At 44.8% G+C, this 19,382-nt stretch overlaps 1 protein-coding gene across 3 annotated transcripts in view; it reads left to right on the top strand.

Moving 5' to 3' along the window:
* Positions 1–19,382, top strand: part of SND1 (staphylococcal nuclease and tudor domain containing 1) — a 417,958-nt gene that overhangs the window by 231,035 nt on the left and 167,541 nt on the right. For all 3 annotated transcript variants that reach the window (XM_007177207.3, XM_057550039.1, XM_007177206.3), the window contains one exon: positions 2,667–2,777. In XM_007177207.3, coding sequence (XP_007177269.2) covers positions 2,667–2,777 — 111 coding nt within the window. The remainder of the gene's footprint in view (positions 1–2,666; positions 2,778–19,382) is intronic.

Raw genomic sequence — 19,382 nt, 5'->3', positions numbered from 1 at the left:
ACATGTGGGATCTTCCCGGACCAGGGCTTGAACCCCTGCATTGGCAGGAGGATTCTTACCCACTGTGCCACCAGGGAAGCCCCCTTTCATTCTCTTTAAATACAAGTCTTAGATAATGGAGAGGAGAATAACAAAAGCTGGGAAGGCATGTAGAAAGCTTTTGTCCTTACTTCTATGCTGGGCAAGCTTGGCTAATAAATGCTTAGGATAAGAAATAATGTTCCAGTGCTGTATTTCCAAAACGATCAGATGTTTTTCTCATACTTGGGTACAGAGCAAGAAAGACACAGCCCTTGCCCTCTCAGACCTCGTAATTTCAAATTGGAAGATAGATGATGAATTGATTGTAATATGCTGTGATGTCACAGGGGAGCACACACCAAGAAGAAAGTACATGTGGTGTGATTCTCACATGCCTGGCTCATAGGAGGGGCCCCATAATGATGTCTGTCATTGTTTCCTGTGTTTTTACTCTCCATGCTGCTGAGTACTAGCATCGCAACCATTCTTCCAGGAGAAGTCTGTATTTAGGGAAAAGAAGCTAAGGGAATATGGCTCACACTGAAGCTTTGGAGAGAAGGGAGGGAAGGTGGTGGGCAGGTTGTGGAGTTTAGAATCTGAGGCCCTAACTGGTTTGTAGACATTTGCTGGCAGGATCCGGAGGGCGAGAACCCTGCAGGAGAGGGAAGGGTTGTGCCCTTGGTTCTCTGCTGGCCACACAGGAACTCAGTTCAATACTGTGAATTGATTGGAGCAGAATTAACCAGGGTGGATCATTAAACATTTGTGCTATTTTGCTTAGTATTCTCTAGCTTGTCATATAGAAGCTTATTTGTGTGAATTCTCCCTCTTCTGCCCTGTCATTCCAACATTCTCCTCCAGACCCCACGTATTGACTGTAAAATGTCAGTGCACCGTTATTCCAAATGCACTAGTACCAAACGTGTCTTTGTTCTTCTGGCATTTCCAATCACTAAGCCGTCTCAACCTGTCACAGGTGGTCTCGTCCCCATCTTCTCTCTGGCCTCTTGGTGGGCGGAGCCTCTCTCCTGCCCTTTCGGGCCTTTGGTGACACCCTTAGTTAAATTCTCCCCATACAGCATCATCTACAGCTGCTGATTTGGGGCTGCTGGCATTCTCCACACTGCCAAACTCAGCTCTGTGATAATGACAGCGTTTGCCAGCACGCTTATGCAGTGACTCAGGAGACAGGGTGGCCAGCAAAGCAGCCTCTTTGTGGGAGTGGATTTTGAGAAGTGCTAATTCCGTGGCAGTTTGGAGATATTAATATCGTGCTGGCAGTAGATGAGCAGGCAGCAGAGGGGCACATAATGAGAAGAGAATCAGCCACAGCATCTTTTCCTCCTTTATCTACCCGCACATATCCCCCCTCCCCTTTTTTTAAAGTAAATCCCTGGGTTTTGATGAAGAGAACCCTTAAGTGGCTTAAACGTGCCTATAGACTGCTTAGCCCGGCTCACTGCATCCCCACAGTCTGAGAGTCTATAAGAACCACTAGAGTTAACTGCATTCCCCAGCGACACTAAGTCGTAGCATATGGTACAGTAGCCTATTGCTTACCGTCCCTCCTCCCTAAAGGGCAGCTCACCAGATGGTCTGAGTGGGGCCTCTGGTGTAATTACGACAGACACAAAGAAAGACATAACCGCCGGTCTCCCCCAGTGATATTATGCCTCTTGTTTTGCAGTATTTGGCTACAGGTAACTTTTGAAAATTTGTTTTCACAGTTTCATTTCTGCCCATCACAGGTCCCTTTCCAGGTTGGGGAGGAACCATGCATATATGCTTCGTTAGTTGTCTGAGCGCCATTTCCAGTGTACTCTTCTGAGTAGACGGAAGCCACTCACAGTGGCCCCACTTTCTTATTCTAGTGAAGAAAAGATTCAGCATGTTGGAGAAATTTTTTTGAAGCAGGATTCAATCTGAATATCCCGTGGTTCTAAAAGGACTGTTGGGAGTATTGCTCCAAAGCTGGTCATCACAGGGTTTATACTTTTTACTTTGTTTCCATGCAATTGTTTTAAAGATCTTTCATTCCACCCCAATGCCTCCCCCTCCCCCTCCCCCCTTCCCCAATTCCTTCCTAGCCTCACCTCCTCCAAGCCCCCTTTGGGTTGAGGGGAGAGCCAGTGTTGGGAGTTCTGATGAGAAGAGACGCACTTTGAGTGTTGTGTGAAACCAGTGTTCCCAACATTGCCAAACTGGAACACGGTATTTTCTAGTTCCAGTATAGGCTAGAAAGGAGATTTTGAGAAATTTAGGTCATGCTTTTATGTGCTTTGTTTTTTTTATCTGCGTGCCTGATATTTTAGAGCAGACTTTTCTTGAGGGTAGTGGCTTGTTTATAACATTCTGTAAATAGCCCTGCGTAATGTGGGCTTTTTACAGATATTTTCTGCCAGGTTTTATGTATGGATTGATATAGCATCTGACTGTACTAACCAGAAAAATGCTGAGCCAGGGGACTTGGTTATTCCTCCTTTTTATTTGGATTTCTAGCTTAGCAACTCATTGGTCTTGAAATCCTTGGCTTCTCCCTCCCTCTGCCAGGATGCGTTAAGACCTCCAGGTGCTAACTTATTATTGCTGTTGACTGAGCCCCACATGCACCTCGAGTGCTCACTGACCTATCTTTTCTGTTGCAGAAACATTGCCGAGGCCCTTGTCAGCAAAGGTCTGGCCACGGTGATCAGATACCGGCAGGATGACGATCAGCGGTCCTCTCACTATGATGAACTGCTCGCCGCCGAGGCCAGGTGAGTGCATAATTTAAATTAAAGTGAACGCCTTGGGTCCCAGGGCCACACTTTTTTCTTTCCCACTATCCTGCCCATCCCTGAGCAGAATGCGACAGAAAACAACATGCTGAGAAAGCTTGTATTCTTTTATTATTCCAGCTTTTCCCCATCAAAAGAAAAGGGACCTCACTTCAAACTCGCAATCTAACCTTGGTTAAACACGCTTGGGCCTCTATTTTTTTTAATCTGCAAAATTTAGGCATATATTAGATATGATCTTCCTAGTAGATGCCGTAAAATGAACGACAGATGAGAAACTTCTACGTGGAATATTTTTATCTCCTCCATCCTTTCTTTCCCTGGGACAAAGAGTGGAGCCCTGCTTACTGTGCAGGACGTTTGCCTCCGGTTCTTCCCTCTAGAGGCCTCTGCTCCCCGGCCCCTCCCATTTGTCACCTCTAGACCTTTTGTCATGTACAAAGGAAATGAAAACATTTATTAGGAAATGAGTTTGCGTTTCACACTTCTGACAGCTGGCAGGAGAGCATTTGTGAGAAGCCCTGTGACATTTTCCTTTTGTCCTTCATCCCTGTGGCTGGTTGCCCCAAGGACATGCATGCTGCTCAGCAATATTTCTTACCAGGAGTTCCTCAAGGCTCTTTCTCACGGGGCCTTCTGTCACTGGGCAGTGCTGGGAATGAAGCGATTCCTCCAGCCTTCCCAGGAAACAGAGCCAGAACTCGGTGATGATCGCTGTTCTGACTCGGAGAGCTTAGCAGACTGCTGGGCTCAACCAAAATATATCCATTGTTTCAAAGTGATTGTAGGCGCTTGCCTCACGCAGACGTTTTTCTGTGACCTAGGACTTAGTTTGTTCTAGAAGTTTGGTAATTTCCAGCTTACGCTCCACGGTAAGAGGAGGAATGAGTTTCAGCACATGCTGTCTATACTTTAGACTTCGTCATTGAGATCACTTCTCTTGCTCTTTGGCCCAGAACATTGCCCTGATACGTGACATTTACCTCTAACATCATGTCACATCCTGATGGATAGGGCATCTGTAGAATGTCACACAGAATGTCAGCTAAGAAAGCAGTCTGTCAGGTTGCTGTGGCTTTTTGGGTTCTTTCCTGTGGGCTTTTCCCAGTAGGACCTGCCTAGGACCTAAGTCTTCAGCACAAAGTTCAGTATCTTTGGTTGCTTGAGGCTCATTCATGTCTAGTGTAAAATAATATGATGTATAGTCCAGAACTGGTGTTTCTCTTCAACCCTTTCTCACTTCCTTATTCTTCTCTCCCTGCCTATATTATCACTAAGCCAGTTGGGCTGAAAGAACCCATAGTGGGAAATGTGGTTTCACATCTCTCACTACTGTTTGATGACCTTGCTATTCTAGGAAATGGACAATGATTAGACTGTTCTTTAGGTGGGATTTGGGGGGTGGGGGGTGGGGAGGTTCGTGCTGGGCATGCTCAGTCTGATCTGGTGGCAACTTGGAGAAGCGGTTATGTATTCCCAGTGTAGCAGGAGCACTTAACAATACAGTGGGATCTAGAGTCCCATTTTCTGCCCTGGGTTCACTCTGCCACTGGTGAATGTTTAACTCTGGCAGGCAGGTAAGCATGAAAATAATTTGCCTAGCTGCTCTGGAAAGTGAGGCCACAACAGGCTCTCTTATTATGCTGTTGTGCTACAATGTTTAACGAGGATGCAGAGATAGGTGACGTTTTTTAGGTTTTAAAAAGAAAACAGCCTTTTTAGTCTGGTACTCATTTTGAGCTGATAGAATGTAACAAGACGCTTGCCTGTTAAAGCAGTGAGCTGCCTGGAGATAATTGTGTCGAGCCACTGCTTTCAGACGGATGGTGGAAAAACTGGCTCCGAAATCATTGCACTGCTGCAGGTAGAGTAAACGGAGAGAAATTAAGCACTTCCCCTGGCCAGGGAGGCATTGCCATGAGGCAGTACACATCTTAGAAAGCTTTAGGAGAAGTGGCCCACATGACCTGCGAATGAGTCCTCCTTGGGAGCGGTGCTGTCCGCAAGCCCCATGCCAACCCCAGCGAGAAAGACCAGAACACCTGCCAGATAGGAATGGTGGCCTTATAGCCATTGAAGACTATTTTCAGTGCAGAATGCACCCCCCTTTTTGGGAAAATGATAGTCGACCTCACCGCAGGAGCACCTCTTCTCTGACACTGCTTTATTTTAGGTCGCCTTCGGTTTGAAGCACTCTGGCCCCTATGAGACATTCCCTGTGGGTTTTTTTTTTAAAATTATGTATGTATGTATGTATGTATGTATGGCTGCGTTGGGTCTTTGTTGCTGTGTGCAGGCTTTCTCTAGTTGTGGCAAACAGGGGCTTCTCTTGCTGCGGAGCACGGACTCTAGGCGCGCGGGCTTCAGTAGTTGTGGCACGTGGGCTCAGTAGTTGTGGCACGTGGGCTCAGTAGTTGTGGCACACGGGCTTAGTTGCTCTGCAGCATGTGGGATCTTCCTGGATCAGGGATCGAACCCGTGTGTCCCCTGCATTGGCAGGCAGATTCTTAACCACTGCGCCACCAGGGAAGTCCTCCCTGTGTTTTTACATGCTGCTTCTGCCCCTTATCCTGCCTGTCTAGTGAATATGATCTGAGTTTAGGGTTGTTTTCCTCTAGATAGATGAGCTGTATTTTTTTCCAGTTGAACTCGGCCTTGTAATTATTATGCCCCTGTCCATGCGGTCCCTCCACCTCCCAGCTGAGTGTCCTCTGCAGATCTCATTAGCGAGTTGTTTACTCCTTTCCTTGGACCTGAATAGAACCCCTAAACAAGAATGGCTTTGCTGTTGATCCCAAGTCTTTCGCTGCTTGGACTGTCACTTAACTGTCTTTTGTTTATCATCCTTCAGCCACTTTTTAAACTCCAGTGATTGTGTACTGAACCAAGCCAATTTGAATTAATTTCCCAAGTAAAATTTCTCGAGGTACTGTATCTAATGCTTTAGCAAAGGCCAAATTAATAATATCTGCTGTGTTCATGGCAAGTCAACTCATCCTGGAACTCTTTTGGTCAGTAATAAGTGGGTGAAGGTAACATGGCAAGGCCAGCATTCTCTTGAGTGCCTGCCCACAGGGATGGTGATTCCAGGAGACTTCTTGTCCCTGTCCCCTGGATCCCTGTTGTTCTCTCTGGTTATCACTGGTGATCTCGGCAGTGGTGCCCAGCGCTCTGCCATTGACTTTGCTTTCCAGAGCACTGCTTGGCCATTCATCCTTGAAGAGAACGGTGTAAGCGTTGGGGAAAGGGCAGCCTGTTAAGTCTGTCTTTTCGGGTCAGCCAGCTGCCTGCGCGGGAGTTGATGAGCTTTCTCAGGGCTCTGCAGCCGCTGCTTCCTCTGCAAGGGGGTATGATCTGCCAGCCTTTCTCAGGTCATCTGATGGGAGCTCAGGGAATGACGTGTTAGGCATGCGTTGGGAGACCAGGTGAGACGGAAGAGGAAGAAGAATGCCAGTTTGCAGCTGCCTATGCTTTCAGGCGTATCCACCTGCCCGCCAGAAACGAGCTCATCCTACCCCCTCAGGGGCTCTGTTCCGTGTGCCTGACCCTTCTCAGTGCCTTCATTCAGATGCCTGTCTGCTTTTGGGAAACCCTCTACATGCCTCAAACACATGGCTCGTCTAGAGGAAGCCACATCTTTCTCGTTTAAAGGATAAATGAACCCCTAATTCCCGACAGGCGGCCTTCCTTTCTAGTTCACTTGTCTATCATCAGCTGCCTCTTCCCTCCTTACCTTGTGTCCTGGCAGAATAAAGGTTTGGCACTTTTGTGTGTATTTTTGAGCCTTGCTTCTCTGTGGGCTCCATTGAAAAGCCCTTGCTTGTGTCCCAGTCTTCTGAGAGCTCCAGTGTGTCCTGCATATTCATAGTAAAAAGAACTTAGGTACAGCTGACCCACACTTTCTGATGACACTCCTGAACTTGGTCCCCCCCTTTTAGGGGCATCATGTGGGCTCCTTCGGCAGTGTGTCACATCATTTCTTTTCTGCACCGTTCTAATTTTTCACCCTCATATTGACTTCCCAACATTTCCCATTCTTGTTTGACTTCAGTATTTCTCAGCCAGCGGGCTGGCTGCTTTGTCTGTCTTGATGAGTGTTCTAAGCTTAAGGCGGGGCTTTGACTCCTACAGAGAATCTCATATTCTTCTGAGGTGTTTCCAAGATACTGAGTAATTATGGGGACCCTTCTTATTTTCTAAGGTATTACACAGTCCCTCAAACTCTGTGTATTTGATATAACACATCCTGTTTGATTTTAAACAGTACAGAATGTGAATTCCCCTAGCATTCTACAGGTTTTCCTGGTGGGCTTTTGTTGAGCTCATTATGGACACTGAAGATAAGCTGGTAATGCACGGAATCAAAGCCTGGCTGTGTGCCCTGTTTTCCTTGGACATCCCGACCTGTAGGATATCATCTGTCTGCATTCACCTAAAGCTACTTTGTATTAAAATGTAATATTTGAAGGTTTCCTAGAAACCGTTAGTCTGTGGTTCATTGCAGGAAAATACAGGAGTTGTTAGTTCAGAAGTTGGGCTTTATTCCTTTAAGGTACCCTTTAATTCTAAGATTTTGTGATTTCAAGATAGGATGTATATATTCAGAAAAGAAATTTATGCCCCAGCTTGACAGTGGGAAAGCAGTTGTATTGAACAACCTAGGGTCTGAGCAGATTTAAATGAATTCAGTTTCATTCTGGACATACAGAATGAGGTTAGGGTTATCTCGGGAGAAGAGAAAAGGGCAGGCTCTCATCTTTTCCTGTGTGTTCTCTTTCTTGCCAGGCACACTGCAGATTAAGGAAACTGTGGTGGTGTCCTCCCTCTTGGAGAGGCAAGCATGAGCCTGCCCTGTCTCAGCTCTGCCTGGGCTCCGAGTCCTCCCTGACCCTGCAGGGACTCCTATTTCTGATTGAGCGAACCTTGCAATTTCCCTTTTCTTTAAAAACAAAAACAACTAGTGCTCCTGTCTTGCTGACTTTTGCATCTCCAACCTCCAAACCCTGTAAACACCAGCCCTTCATTAAAATCCTATCAAATTTCATTTGCTTTTACCCAACTTGGTTGACAGCGCCCTCTGTATTGTAGAATTCTCCCTGCTTGTACCTCTAGGAAATCTGTGTTGGCATTTCCATCACAGACTTTGATCAGAAGGCTATAAACTTGTTGGTAACTCTTCCCTAGGCCAATACCTGTAGTCATTATTAAGAGGGAAACTGTTTCAAGTACAAACCTCTCTTGATGTTGCAGTTACTGGGTCTGCATTGGGCTTACTGACTTCCCTGCTCTTGTAGCAGTGAACTGTAAATGTATTTTGCATTTTTATAATACCACTGGGAAAGAAGTATGCTTGATTTCCCTCTCCTGATTGAGCCAGAGCAGCTCCACTTTTTTTTTTTTCTGATTTATAGAGGAATTTTCCCACAAAATTTTAATAGGTGGAGGAAAAAAATGACTTGTGCATAAAAAAATACAAAACTTTTTTATAAGGTCTGTCCTATCTGTGCCTTCAACTTAACTGGCATTTACAATGCTGTTTATGAATGAAACGTGAAGACTTACCAGCATTTTTTTTTTGCTCTCTGTTGCTTAAGTTGAAAGAGGTCAGCATTACTGGCTTGACACAGTTCTGACTTGCGAAATGCCTTGGTATGAAGCAGGTTTCATCTTCCTACCAATCCGGTGAGAAAACTGCTGTTGAGGTTGAGTCTGTGTTTTGAAAATTTGAAACTAATATATCCTATCACAATGTATAGACCAGTTAGAGTTAACCAGTTCTCCAAGAAAACAAATCATTCCTCTAATGGGAACAGTTGTTCAAGGCTGGTTTTCTCTTGCACGTGATGGCTTTGCATTCGTTCCTTTTCATTCCAGTTCTCTTTAGTGTACCCTGGGTCCCAGGTGGTGAAGAAAAAAGATAACAGACTCAAGCCTTACAAAGCATGCAGTCTCAGAGGAACACACTTTGAATAACTTGAATAGGACCTCTGGGTGTTGCTATTTTTCCTATTCTCTTTTCTTAACCTGTTTTCTTAGCCCCTCCTCCTTTTCTCCCTCTGCACCATGAACACTGCCTGCCTTGTATCTTTTTTATTCCATCTCTCACTTCTATTAAATTTTCCCATGAGGGCATCTCCCTGAAATTCATCTCTTCCGTCCAGCCTCTGATCTTCTCAACAGTTTAATGGTACAGCTTTAATAAACCAAGATTTCTCACTTTCAATCTAATGACCTGAACCAAGTGAAAATTCTCTTTGCATAAAACTAGATCCTACTGAATACTGTTAAAAACAGAGCTTTGATTTGAAGTTTCTCTCTTTCCTTCACTGTTGAATTCCTGTAGCGCCAGAGTGCGGTTGGATTTTTGTAGGGCAGGCATTATAGAAAGCTGGAGTTGGGTGAATTATCTGCTGCCCTCTTCACCCGTCTGTGTTACATCATGCTGGTACAAATGGGAGGCCAGCATGAGAAAGGAGGCCGGTCTTTCTCTTCAGTATCCTAATGGCTTCTTTTCTTCCTTAACCCTGGAAGTGCACTCCCCACTAGATTTGGGGCTTGCCCTTGCCCTGGTGGCACGGCCAGAGGTTGCTAATGAGATTCAGCACGTGTCAGTGTTGGGGGGCGTTTCACTGTTGGGGAGTAGGGTACATCAGCTCTTGCAAGTGGATGTGATAACAGGAAAATGCATTAAAAGAGCTGGTGTGGGGAAGTGATTTGACGATACAGCTGAATGTGGGGAAATTTAGCTTTTCCCTTTCTTCAGAAGAGATGATGCACTTAACATCCAAATAGCAGTAATCAATCTGCATTTAAGGCAGCACAAATGGCCACTTCTGGAGAGCTGTATAATATCTCCATTTCCAAATAGTTTTCTCTTTCAGGATATTAAGAGGATCTGTTCACTCTTCATCCTGTCTTTCCTCCCCACTCCCAGTTCCATCTGATACAACTCAAACTGTGAGACTCGTCTTGATGACTAGTGTGAGGGGTTTGGGGTAAAGTCAGAACCCATTAGCTTTAGCTCCTATGTTGTACACAAGGTGTGGGTAGTTCTATAGGTCATGGTCAAATAATGAACTCACAGTAAGAAGTCCTCCTTGCCCAGTCTTTCCTGTAATTATTAATCTGCACTGGTTGTATTCTTTCAGAGGAAGTTGTTCTAGACTAACCTTCCTAATTAACTTGGTCCCCCCTCTCCACCCAGCTGTGACCGTTTGTCCACAGCACCTTGTCTGTTCTCTACCATCTCACTGTTCTCTTGGCTAAAAGGGTCTAGTTCCTCTCACACAAGCCCTAAATATTTGAGGTTTCAAAATATTTCCAACATATTTCAAAATACATTTGAAGATTATCATACTGGGAACATAATTTTAATCCCAAATAAGTTATAACAATAAAGTGATAACATTTGACCCTTGACATTTTTGAATGTCTCATAAGTTGACTCCCTAAACCACTGGTTCCCATAGGATGGTCCTCAGACCAGCAGCGTCATTTTCACCTGGGAACTTGTTAGAAATGTGAGTTCTCAGGTCTCCCCACATCTCCCTTACCCCAGACCTACCGAATCAGAAACTGGAGTTGAGTCCCAGCAATCTCTTTTCATGCGTCCTTCAGGTAGTTCTAATGTGCATGAAAATTTGAGAACCACTGCCCTAAACAATTCTTTACCACTGTTTTGTTTTTGTTTTGTTTTTTAAACTGTTTTTTTTTTTTTTTGAGGAATAACTTGGGGGCCTAACAATGCTGGGTTGGTTTTGTTTGTTTGTTTGTTAAAATTTTTATTTATTTATTTATTTATTTTTGGCTGTGTTGGGTCTTCGTTTCTGTGCGAGGGCTTTCTCTAGTTGCGGCAAGCGGGGGCCACTCTTCATCGCGGTGCGCGGGCCTCTCACTATCGTGGCCTCTTTTGTTGCGGAGCACAGGCTCCAGACGCGCAGGCTCAGTAGTTGTGGCTCACGGGCCTAGTTGCTCCGCGGCATGTGGGATCCTCCCAGACCAGGGCTCGAACCCGTGTCCCCTGCATTAGCAGGCAGATTCTCAGCCACTGCGCCACCAGGGAAGCCCTGTTTTTGTTTTTTAAGAAAAAATCAAAATGTGTGTCCTTTTTACGGCACATTAATAATTTAATAGTTGGAATTGTAACCATGTGTAAAAGGTAATAGAGACTAAGGCATGGAATGGATAAGCTTTAGATCTCTTTGGATTTCCGTCCTAGTTATGCCTTCCCTGCCAGCCATACTTGTTCCTCACCAAGCCCATTGAATAGTTCTGCATTCCCTTTGACTCCTCTTTCCCCTTCCTCATACCCTGCATTCGTGGCTTTTGAACTGAATTCCTTCTGAGTAGCCTCTGCCAGCTCTTGGCTAACTTAATGTGAAGTCATCTTAAGGGTTGCTGTGCTTGCTTGATTTGCCCATCTGCGGTGTCAGGGGGCTGAGTGGGTCGGAGAGCTGAGTGTCTATTACCGATATCCCTATCCTACTTTTGCTCTAATCCTTGGAAATCTCTCCAGAGGACTGTAGTTCAAATAATTAATCACCGATACATCAATGCACAGAATTTTATAGCTACTTGCGAAGGGGAAGTCTCCTTCGTAGCTTCCTTTCATTTGTAAGACTCTTTGCATCTAAATTTCTTGTAAACTCCCTCATGCATATGTTATCTCCTCAGCTGCCCCTGACTCCCCTCCTCCAGCTCTGGGCCTGGAAGTTGAGAAGGCTTACTTCCCATGCCTCTTGCTTCTGCATCAAGTTCAGAGAGCCAGATCTCAAGTGGATGGCAGTGAATCTTTTCCAGCAGGTCCCTGTAAGTGTACTCACATCGGAAAAACCATTTTTCCCAGCAGTAAGCCTGTTGCGTCTTTTGACTGAGGAAAAAGCATTAAAATTTTCTCTAATTTGTTCATTTTACATAACAAACATCAGGTGCATTGGGGGAGAAAACAAAAATGTGTGGTCTAGTGGGGTTTTGGATGAGCAAGTAAATAATTGCAAATATAATTATAAGCATGGAGATACCAGTGGGTACCTGGGAAGGAGCACCTAAATCAACGGGTTTATCCACAAATAGAGTCCATGAGGCAAGGCGGGTTCTGTCTGGGTTCTGTCTGGGTTGCCTTGGGAAAGGGAGGTGGAAAACAGGAATAGTGCTTTGCTGACCTATGACACAGCCATTCCACTTCTATGAATTTATTCTAAGGAATAATTAGGGAGGTGCCTGACAGTTTAAGAGTTATTCCTTTGGCATTATTTATAGTACTGGAAGTATTATACTGGAGTATTAACATTCACATAAATATCTAGCAGTAGGCAATTGATTAAATTATGGAATGTGCATCCATATTATGGACTTATGTGCAGTTATTCAAAATGATGTAATAAAACTAATAACACAAGGAAGTGTTCATTTAGTTATTGTTTCTGGGGGAAAAAACAATCGCCACACTTTTCCCACAATTTAAGTGGGCAGGTATGTGTGTATAAACACTTAGAAGTTTTGTTAATGATGCTTTTGTCTTGGAATTGAATTACGCATCGTTCTTTCTCCTCTTTTTTCTCTGGCCCTGTATTGTCTCTGTGATCAAGACATGAAAAAATTTGGGACTTCCCTGACGGTCCAGTGGTTAAGACTCCGCGCTTCCACTGCAGGGGGTGTGGGTTTGATCCTGGTCGGGGAGCTATGTTCCCGAATTCCGCGTGGCACAGCCAAAAAAATAAAAATAAATAAAAAGATATGAAAAAATTACAAAACCAGTGTCATTGAGGCAATTTTGAGTTGTCATTGCCTCTCATCTCACCTTTCTGCAGCCTTGTCCTCTCAAGAAGCCTTTATTTATTTATTTTTTATAAATGTATTTATTTTATTTATGGCTGCGTTGGGTCTTCGTTGCTGCACGCGGGCTTTTCTCTGGTGGCGGCAAGCGGGGGCTACTCTTCGTTGAGGTACACGGGTTTCTCATTGCAGTGGCTTCTCGGGAGCACGGGCTCTAGGCGCATGGGCTTCAGTAGTTGTGGCACATGGGCTCAGCAGTTGTGGCTTGCGGGCTCTAGAGCACAGGCTCAGTAGTTGTGGCGCACGGGCTTAGTAGTTCCACGGCATGTGGGATCTTCCCAGACCTGGGCTTGAACCCATGTCTCCTGCAGCGGCAGGCGGATTCTTAACCACTGCGCCACCAGGGAAGCCCCTCAAGAAGACTTTAGACTGACACTGACCATTTCTACTTGCTCTCTAGTAGTCCTTTGGTCCTAATCTGGGACAGCGTGGTCTGCTTGTGTTTCCCATGAATCTAATATTGGGCTACCTCTTCTCTGGTGATTCTCCGCCACAGAGCTCAGTTTTTCCCCCTCTCTTAACCTGAGCACAGCAGATCACATGTCACACCTGGTGCAACAGCAGTGCATCTTCGTTTCTTCTTATATTAGTTTTCGATGAGGTGGCCCAGAGTTCCTTGTTATTTGCTCCGCTGCCTCATAATACCTCCTGACTCATTAGTTCACCGACCTCCCGTTGACCATAGGACTCAATTTCCTCCTTTCCAGTCTCTGTACTCTCCATCTTTTCTGTCTTATCAGTAATTGTGATTTCGTTGAAAATGCAGCTGCATAAGGCCCACCCACCATTGTGCACCTGTGCCTGCTCTGCGTCTCATTTTCTGAGTGTCAGGACCCGGTTGCTTCCTCCTGCTGCCAAGGAGCCAGTAGAAAGGCCAAAGGCAGTGTTCCTTTTTGCTGTGTTTCACTGCTGTATTCATCAGTATGATCTGAAACACAATGAAAGCTCCTTTAGAAGTTTAGCAAGTTGCTCATTCTTTGTTCTGCTTTTTATCCTTTTCTGTTGGAATTATTTTCCTTTCTCCTTAGTCATTTACCCTGTATTACCTAGTAGGTGTTTCTGACAATCCTGCCACTTGGTTCCATTTCACTGTTTATGGTGGTTGGAGCTTTGCTCCCATCACTGCCTTTCAGACTGTTGACCATCTCCTCTAGCTGTAGGACTCTTGAAGAGGGGAATGAGAGGCTTTTGTTCTTGATGCACTTTTGCTTCTGCTCAGAGGCCAGGCTTTCAGCTCTTCTGCCTTGCCCCACTCCAAGTAGCGAAACCAAGATGTCTGCGACCTGGAGCATATATCGTGAACCTGCACCTCCAGGAGAGCCAGCAAGCCTCACTCTTCTGTGCCCTATACTCAGTTGGCATTATCCATGTCTCCAATCTGAAATACCTTCACACTCTGCATTAGTCAGCGGGCATTTGTTCAGCTTTACTAGGCACACAGTAATTGAACTAGGTGACCCTGATTTAAAACTATGTGACATAGCTCTGTGTTAAGTACCATAACGAGTATTAAGGATAGAATTCTAACCCCCGAAGGGCCTGTAGTCTAGCTATAGAAATAAAGTGAACACATGATACAATTTGAAAATACTGCATTGCAGTTTAAATTGCATGCTGAACTGAGTGATACACGTGCGTGTACCCATTCACATCTATAATTCTGCCATTTCAGAGTAGTTCATAGATACTTCCAGTGTTCAAACAGCCCCCCACCTAGGACCCCAGGTTAACAATTCCTATGTGACAGTTGTTTTATGATTGTGGTGAGGTGGTGACTACTGATAAGCTGTAATTCTTTTCTTTCTCTAGTGTGGATCTATAAAGACAGTGTAATGAATAACTTGCACATAGGGGGCCTGGGGAAGATGGACCTAATTGAATTAGAAGGAGTAATGTGGAAATGGTGGGAAGACATAAACTCTGGGGCACATGAAAGCCAAGCATTATACTTTCCACTCGATGGATGTCACAGGCTGGTGGTCTTTGTTATGGGTATAAGTAGGGGAGCAAAATGAGGAAATCAATTCTGTGGAGAAGTCATGCAGCAGTAGTGTGCACTCTCAGAGGGGCCTGAGTGGATTTAAAATATTCCTGATGTTATCTTGGAATAAATTGGTGTGGGCCTGGCCCAAGGGGGTTACAAAAGAGCCAAGTGAACACAGTTAGGAAGGAAGTTTTGGATGCAGGCAAGGAAGCAGAAGCAGAGTTAAGGGACATTGTGGTTCCTGGTTACCAAGACAGTGTTGTTAAAGGGGAATGATGAATTCAGGGCCTCCGGATCTTCCTCGTCGTTTCCCTGCCACCTCTCTGTTGTATGCTTTCTGTCACTTTATTTTCTTTAGATCCCTTTATGTATGAAAGTGGTTCTTTTTGAACTGGGAAACTGTTGGAGTTCCCATGCCCCAGAAAAATTCATATATATAATTCTACTACCATTTCAGGTTAGCTAATAGGTATTCCCAGCATCCTACGTGAAGCTCACTTATGTCGCTAGGTTAAGAATTCCTCGTGTGGCAACTATTTTATGATTGGGATAAGGTTGAATCTAACCATATGGTCTTTGAACTTTTTTTGTAAACTCACAAAAATATTCAGAATAATAATCTATACATTGAAATAAAGGTCATGGCCTCTTTGTTGGCACAAGATGAACTGATGACACAAGATGTCAGTGGTGCTAAGGCTTGTGCCTTGGAGAAGGAGGTTTTCTGACTGTGCAAGGGGCCCCAAAACCGAAGAGCAAACTCTGTTTCTTTGTATAAAGAGTGCTAGGGTCTAATTCTGTTGCGCTAAGGTAGCGGGGCTAATCTCCCTTTAAAAACCTCCCTGCCTGCCTTTGCAGAGTTGATGGTTTTTATCTTCTAGTGGGAAGGCAGTAGTATCTCATACAGAAGAATTTTAGACTTCGTTGGTTAAAGGGAATAGTTTTCCAGTGATCTGAATGGGGCTCCTCTTCCACGCTATAGCTTCTAGAAGCTTCTAGAAGCAACCTAGAAAGCTGAGTTTTCATCCCTCTCCTTTACTGTTACCTCTTTGTAAGTATGTGGACGTTACTCACTTTTCCTGGCTGGTGATGATTTCTGTCCATTATTGACACTGCTGGTTGTTGCCATCTTTGTGCTCTGGCTGCTTGGAGAAGAAAGCCTCTGAGAGGAGCAGCCTGTGCTCTGCCCACCTGCTTCCTTTCTCCTGGCTGGCCTGAGCTTCAGCCTGCCTTTGTGAGAAAGCAGCTATTCAGCAGACACAGCAGGTGAAGTTTAGAAGTCAGGAGTTTCATTCCTTGCCTAATGAAAAGGGATGTTGAACGGTGGTTGCAGCCTGCAGGCAGCATGGGGAGGGGAGTTGGTGTTTGCTCTGTGGAGCAGGTATCAGTGGAAGCAAACCTGCTACCTTTATACCCTCCCAGGTCTCACAGACAGAGGGCCCCAAACCTATCCCAGAGAAGCTGGGTTATGTAAGATACAGGGGTAGCCGCACCAGGAAATAATGACAAGGCAGCAGAACCAGGATCTTCCTGTTTTTATTTTCCTATATACAACTGTTAGTAGGCAGGCATGTCGTATATGGATGCTTGCATCCCGGAACAAAGGTATATATTATATTCCTTTCGTTAACAGCACTGTGGTAAGCCTATCACTCTTGGTGTTTGCTCCTTACCTCTTTGAGATAAAAGCACAAATTTCTTTTTTTTTTTTCTACATCTTTATTGGAGTATAATTGCTTTACAATGTTGTTAGTTTCTGCTGTACAACAAAGTGAATCAGCTAAATGTATACATATATCCCCATATCACCTCCCTCCCAGCCTCCTGCACTGGGTGGTTCTCCCAGATCCCCTCCTTCTCCCTCTCCCTCTCTCCCTCCCTCTCCCCCCTCCTCCCCCTCCCCTGGCATCAGCCTTGTGTCAGGCTGAGGGAGGTTTTCTGGGGATGGCTCACCTGGTGTCGTTTCTGCAGCAGCTGGCAAACAAGAACCAAAGCAACCTCAGCACAGGGAGGGAGACCCAAGCTGGCACATGAAACCGTTTAGATACTCAGTGATCCCTCACACTTTGCCGTCTGGGTCCAGCACACCACTTATACTTTAGAGGGCTTCCTGGGCGGGCAGCACTTGTACTTAGTGTCTACAAATTATTAACTTTCAATTTTGTCTCTGTTTTGCTAAGAACTAAAATAAGAACTATTTCTCAGTTTAAATATGATGTTGCCTGAAATTTATCTAATTTAGCTATTGTATCTAAAGTATGAAAAGATGAAGTCTTTGAAGGTTTTTCCAAAATTAATGCCTGAATGTAAACAAGTATCTAACATTCTTTTTAGGAACAAGGTAAGCAGAATTTCTTCTTTTAATATTAAGACTTACTTCACTGTATGACAGTAAAATTAAGTGAGAAAGAGAAAAATAAATACCGTATGCTAACACATATATATGGAATCTAAAAAAAAAAAAAATGATCCTGAAGAACCTAGGGGCAGGACAGGAATAAAGACACAGACATGGAGAATGGCCGCATAGCACAGGGAGATCAGCTTGGTGCTTGGTGACCACCTAGAGGGGTGGGATGGGAGGGAGGGTGGGAGGGAGACGCAAGAGGGAGGAGATATGGGGATATATGTATATGTATAGCTGATTCACTTTGTTATAAAGCAGAAACTAACACACCACTGTAAAGCAATTATACTCCAATAAAGATGTTAAAAAATAAATAAAACAATGAAACAAAAAAGACTTAATTTTAAAGAATTCTGGATTGTTTCAAATGTCAGATGTACACTATTATCCATATTTTCTGCTTTGGGGTATTATGCTTTTCCCCTTGGGGTGGTATGTTTAATCTTGGGTAAGTGCTGAATTTCTGCTTATGGCACAAAGCTACTTTGGGGTCACAGAGAGAAAGCAGAATTGTAGGTTACCAGCTCACCACCTTTGCCTTGAGAACCTGTTTTCTGATGTACTGCCCAGGCCCTGTTCTTTTTTCCTTGTAGTATATGAGGTGCTCTCCAGCCCCCAGGAAAGGCCAGGAGTTCAGCAGTGTTCTCCATGAACCATCTGTTTATTGAGCAGGTCCATGTATTTTGGTTGTTAGAAAAGGAGAAGGCTGTGGGCAATCTGTGCCCACACGGGACCTGCAGAAAGCTGAGCAGGCTTCGCCTAGAAGAAAGGCGACTTACCCGCAGGGTGGCAGTGAGCTTGCCTTGCCTCGCTGCGGGTTTGTTCCCAAGCCGCTTCCTTTGAGTTTATGGTAGCAAAATGGGGAAAGCCTGCTGGTGGCAGAGGAGGCTGTAGAAACAGGACACAAGCAGGATGTACACAGGGCTTTGGGAGATGGAAGAGCTGGAGCTACCATTAGTGTGCAGATCCCAAGGGACCAGGGGTTAAACCTGGTCCATGGTCATTATCAGACACCCTGAACAATAAATCACTGGACTAAAATTAAATGGAGTAATTGTGACTCATTTGCAATTTCTAAAGCTGAAGCCCTTGATTCAGATTCAGGAGGAATCATGGGAGTCAAGGAACTTGGAAATGTTTTCTTTCAGCTAACAGTTCAGATTAGAATGAGTGCATGATTTTTTTCTTAATTCTATACTTTGACTTCTTCCCCTCATCATGGAATGGAAACTGGGGTGGTAAGGGAAGTGTTTTGTTTGTCGTATCTGAACAGAAGGTGATTCAAATCAGTTGAGTGAGAGACAGGTCCCCTGGGGTGGAAAAAGGGGCAAGTGGGGAGTGATAAGGGCCCGAGTATGTAAGAAATGACTGTTGCACTTTGCACTCAGCAACACCCACCCAGTTTGATTTGTGAATTGGATTTAGAAAGTTAGGACCTGAGAGTAACGCCTCTACTCCTACTCATTAGTGGAGCCCGAGTGGGAAGAAGGTTGCAGTGTGGTTCCTAGTGTGAGGGTCCGACATGTTGACCCTGGCCTGGGCAGTTTACTTTAACACTTTCTCTGGAATATGGAAACCCTAGAAAGTCTAGTTCATGGAGCAGTCACACTCCTGGATCTCTTTCTCAATCTCTAAACACAGCAGTGTTCCCTGCGTGGGTCCGCAGGCTGGCAGTATGCGCAAAGGTCTTGACTAATGGTGTCATCGCTGAGTGATGTACCCATCACCTTTGATTCTGCGGTCCTTCATTGTTACATGAGTGATCATGTCCCTGAAGCTACCACTCAAGGGATTAGGAGGCAAAAGGTGGGAGATTGGAGCAAACCAGCCAGTGGTCAGATGTGTGTCCCAGGGTCCCCTGCTAAACCCAGTGTTATTACAACCTGAGACTGAGTGAAAATGAGGCTTAATGTCAGTTATGTACCTTTGCTAATTTCTCCCCCACCACCGCCCCGTTTTCTTTCTTCAGCCGTGTGGTGCAGCTTGCCATATCTTAGTTCCCTGCCCAGGGATCGAACCCGGGCCGGTGGTGAAAGCGCCAAGTTCTAAGCACTGGACTGCCAGGGGATTCCCTTCTCCCCCATTATTAAAAAGACTTTTCTGTACAGTATTGCTGCATTCAGGGCAACTTATCTTTTTACCTGGGAGGAACTTATTTCCATTAGAATTGGAACACAAGCTACATATTTTTGCATTTAAAATGTTTCATGTGATTAAACACAGAAAGAAACATTATTACTTCTGTTTTTTAGGAATGTGCTCTCCAACTGATTCTTCTTTTGTGCCTAGAACGATGCCTTTCCTTTGGAAGCAAGTTCTGGAGCTCTCTTTGATAGCCAGGCACACTGTTAGCAGTAAC

Source organism: Balaenoptera acutorostrata, chromosome 7, assembly GCF_949987535.1.
Source record: "Balaenoptera acutorostrata chromosome 7, mBalAcu1.1, whole genome shotgun sequence".
Classification (NCBI taxonomy): domain Eukaryota; kingdom Metazoa; phylum Chordata; class Mammalia; order Artiodactyla; family Balaenopteridae; genus Balaenoptera; species Balaenoptera acutorostrata.
Note: the sequence above shows the minus strand (reverse complement) of the source record. Positions and strands in the feature narration are given on the sequence as shown.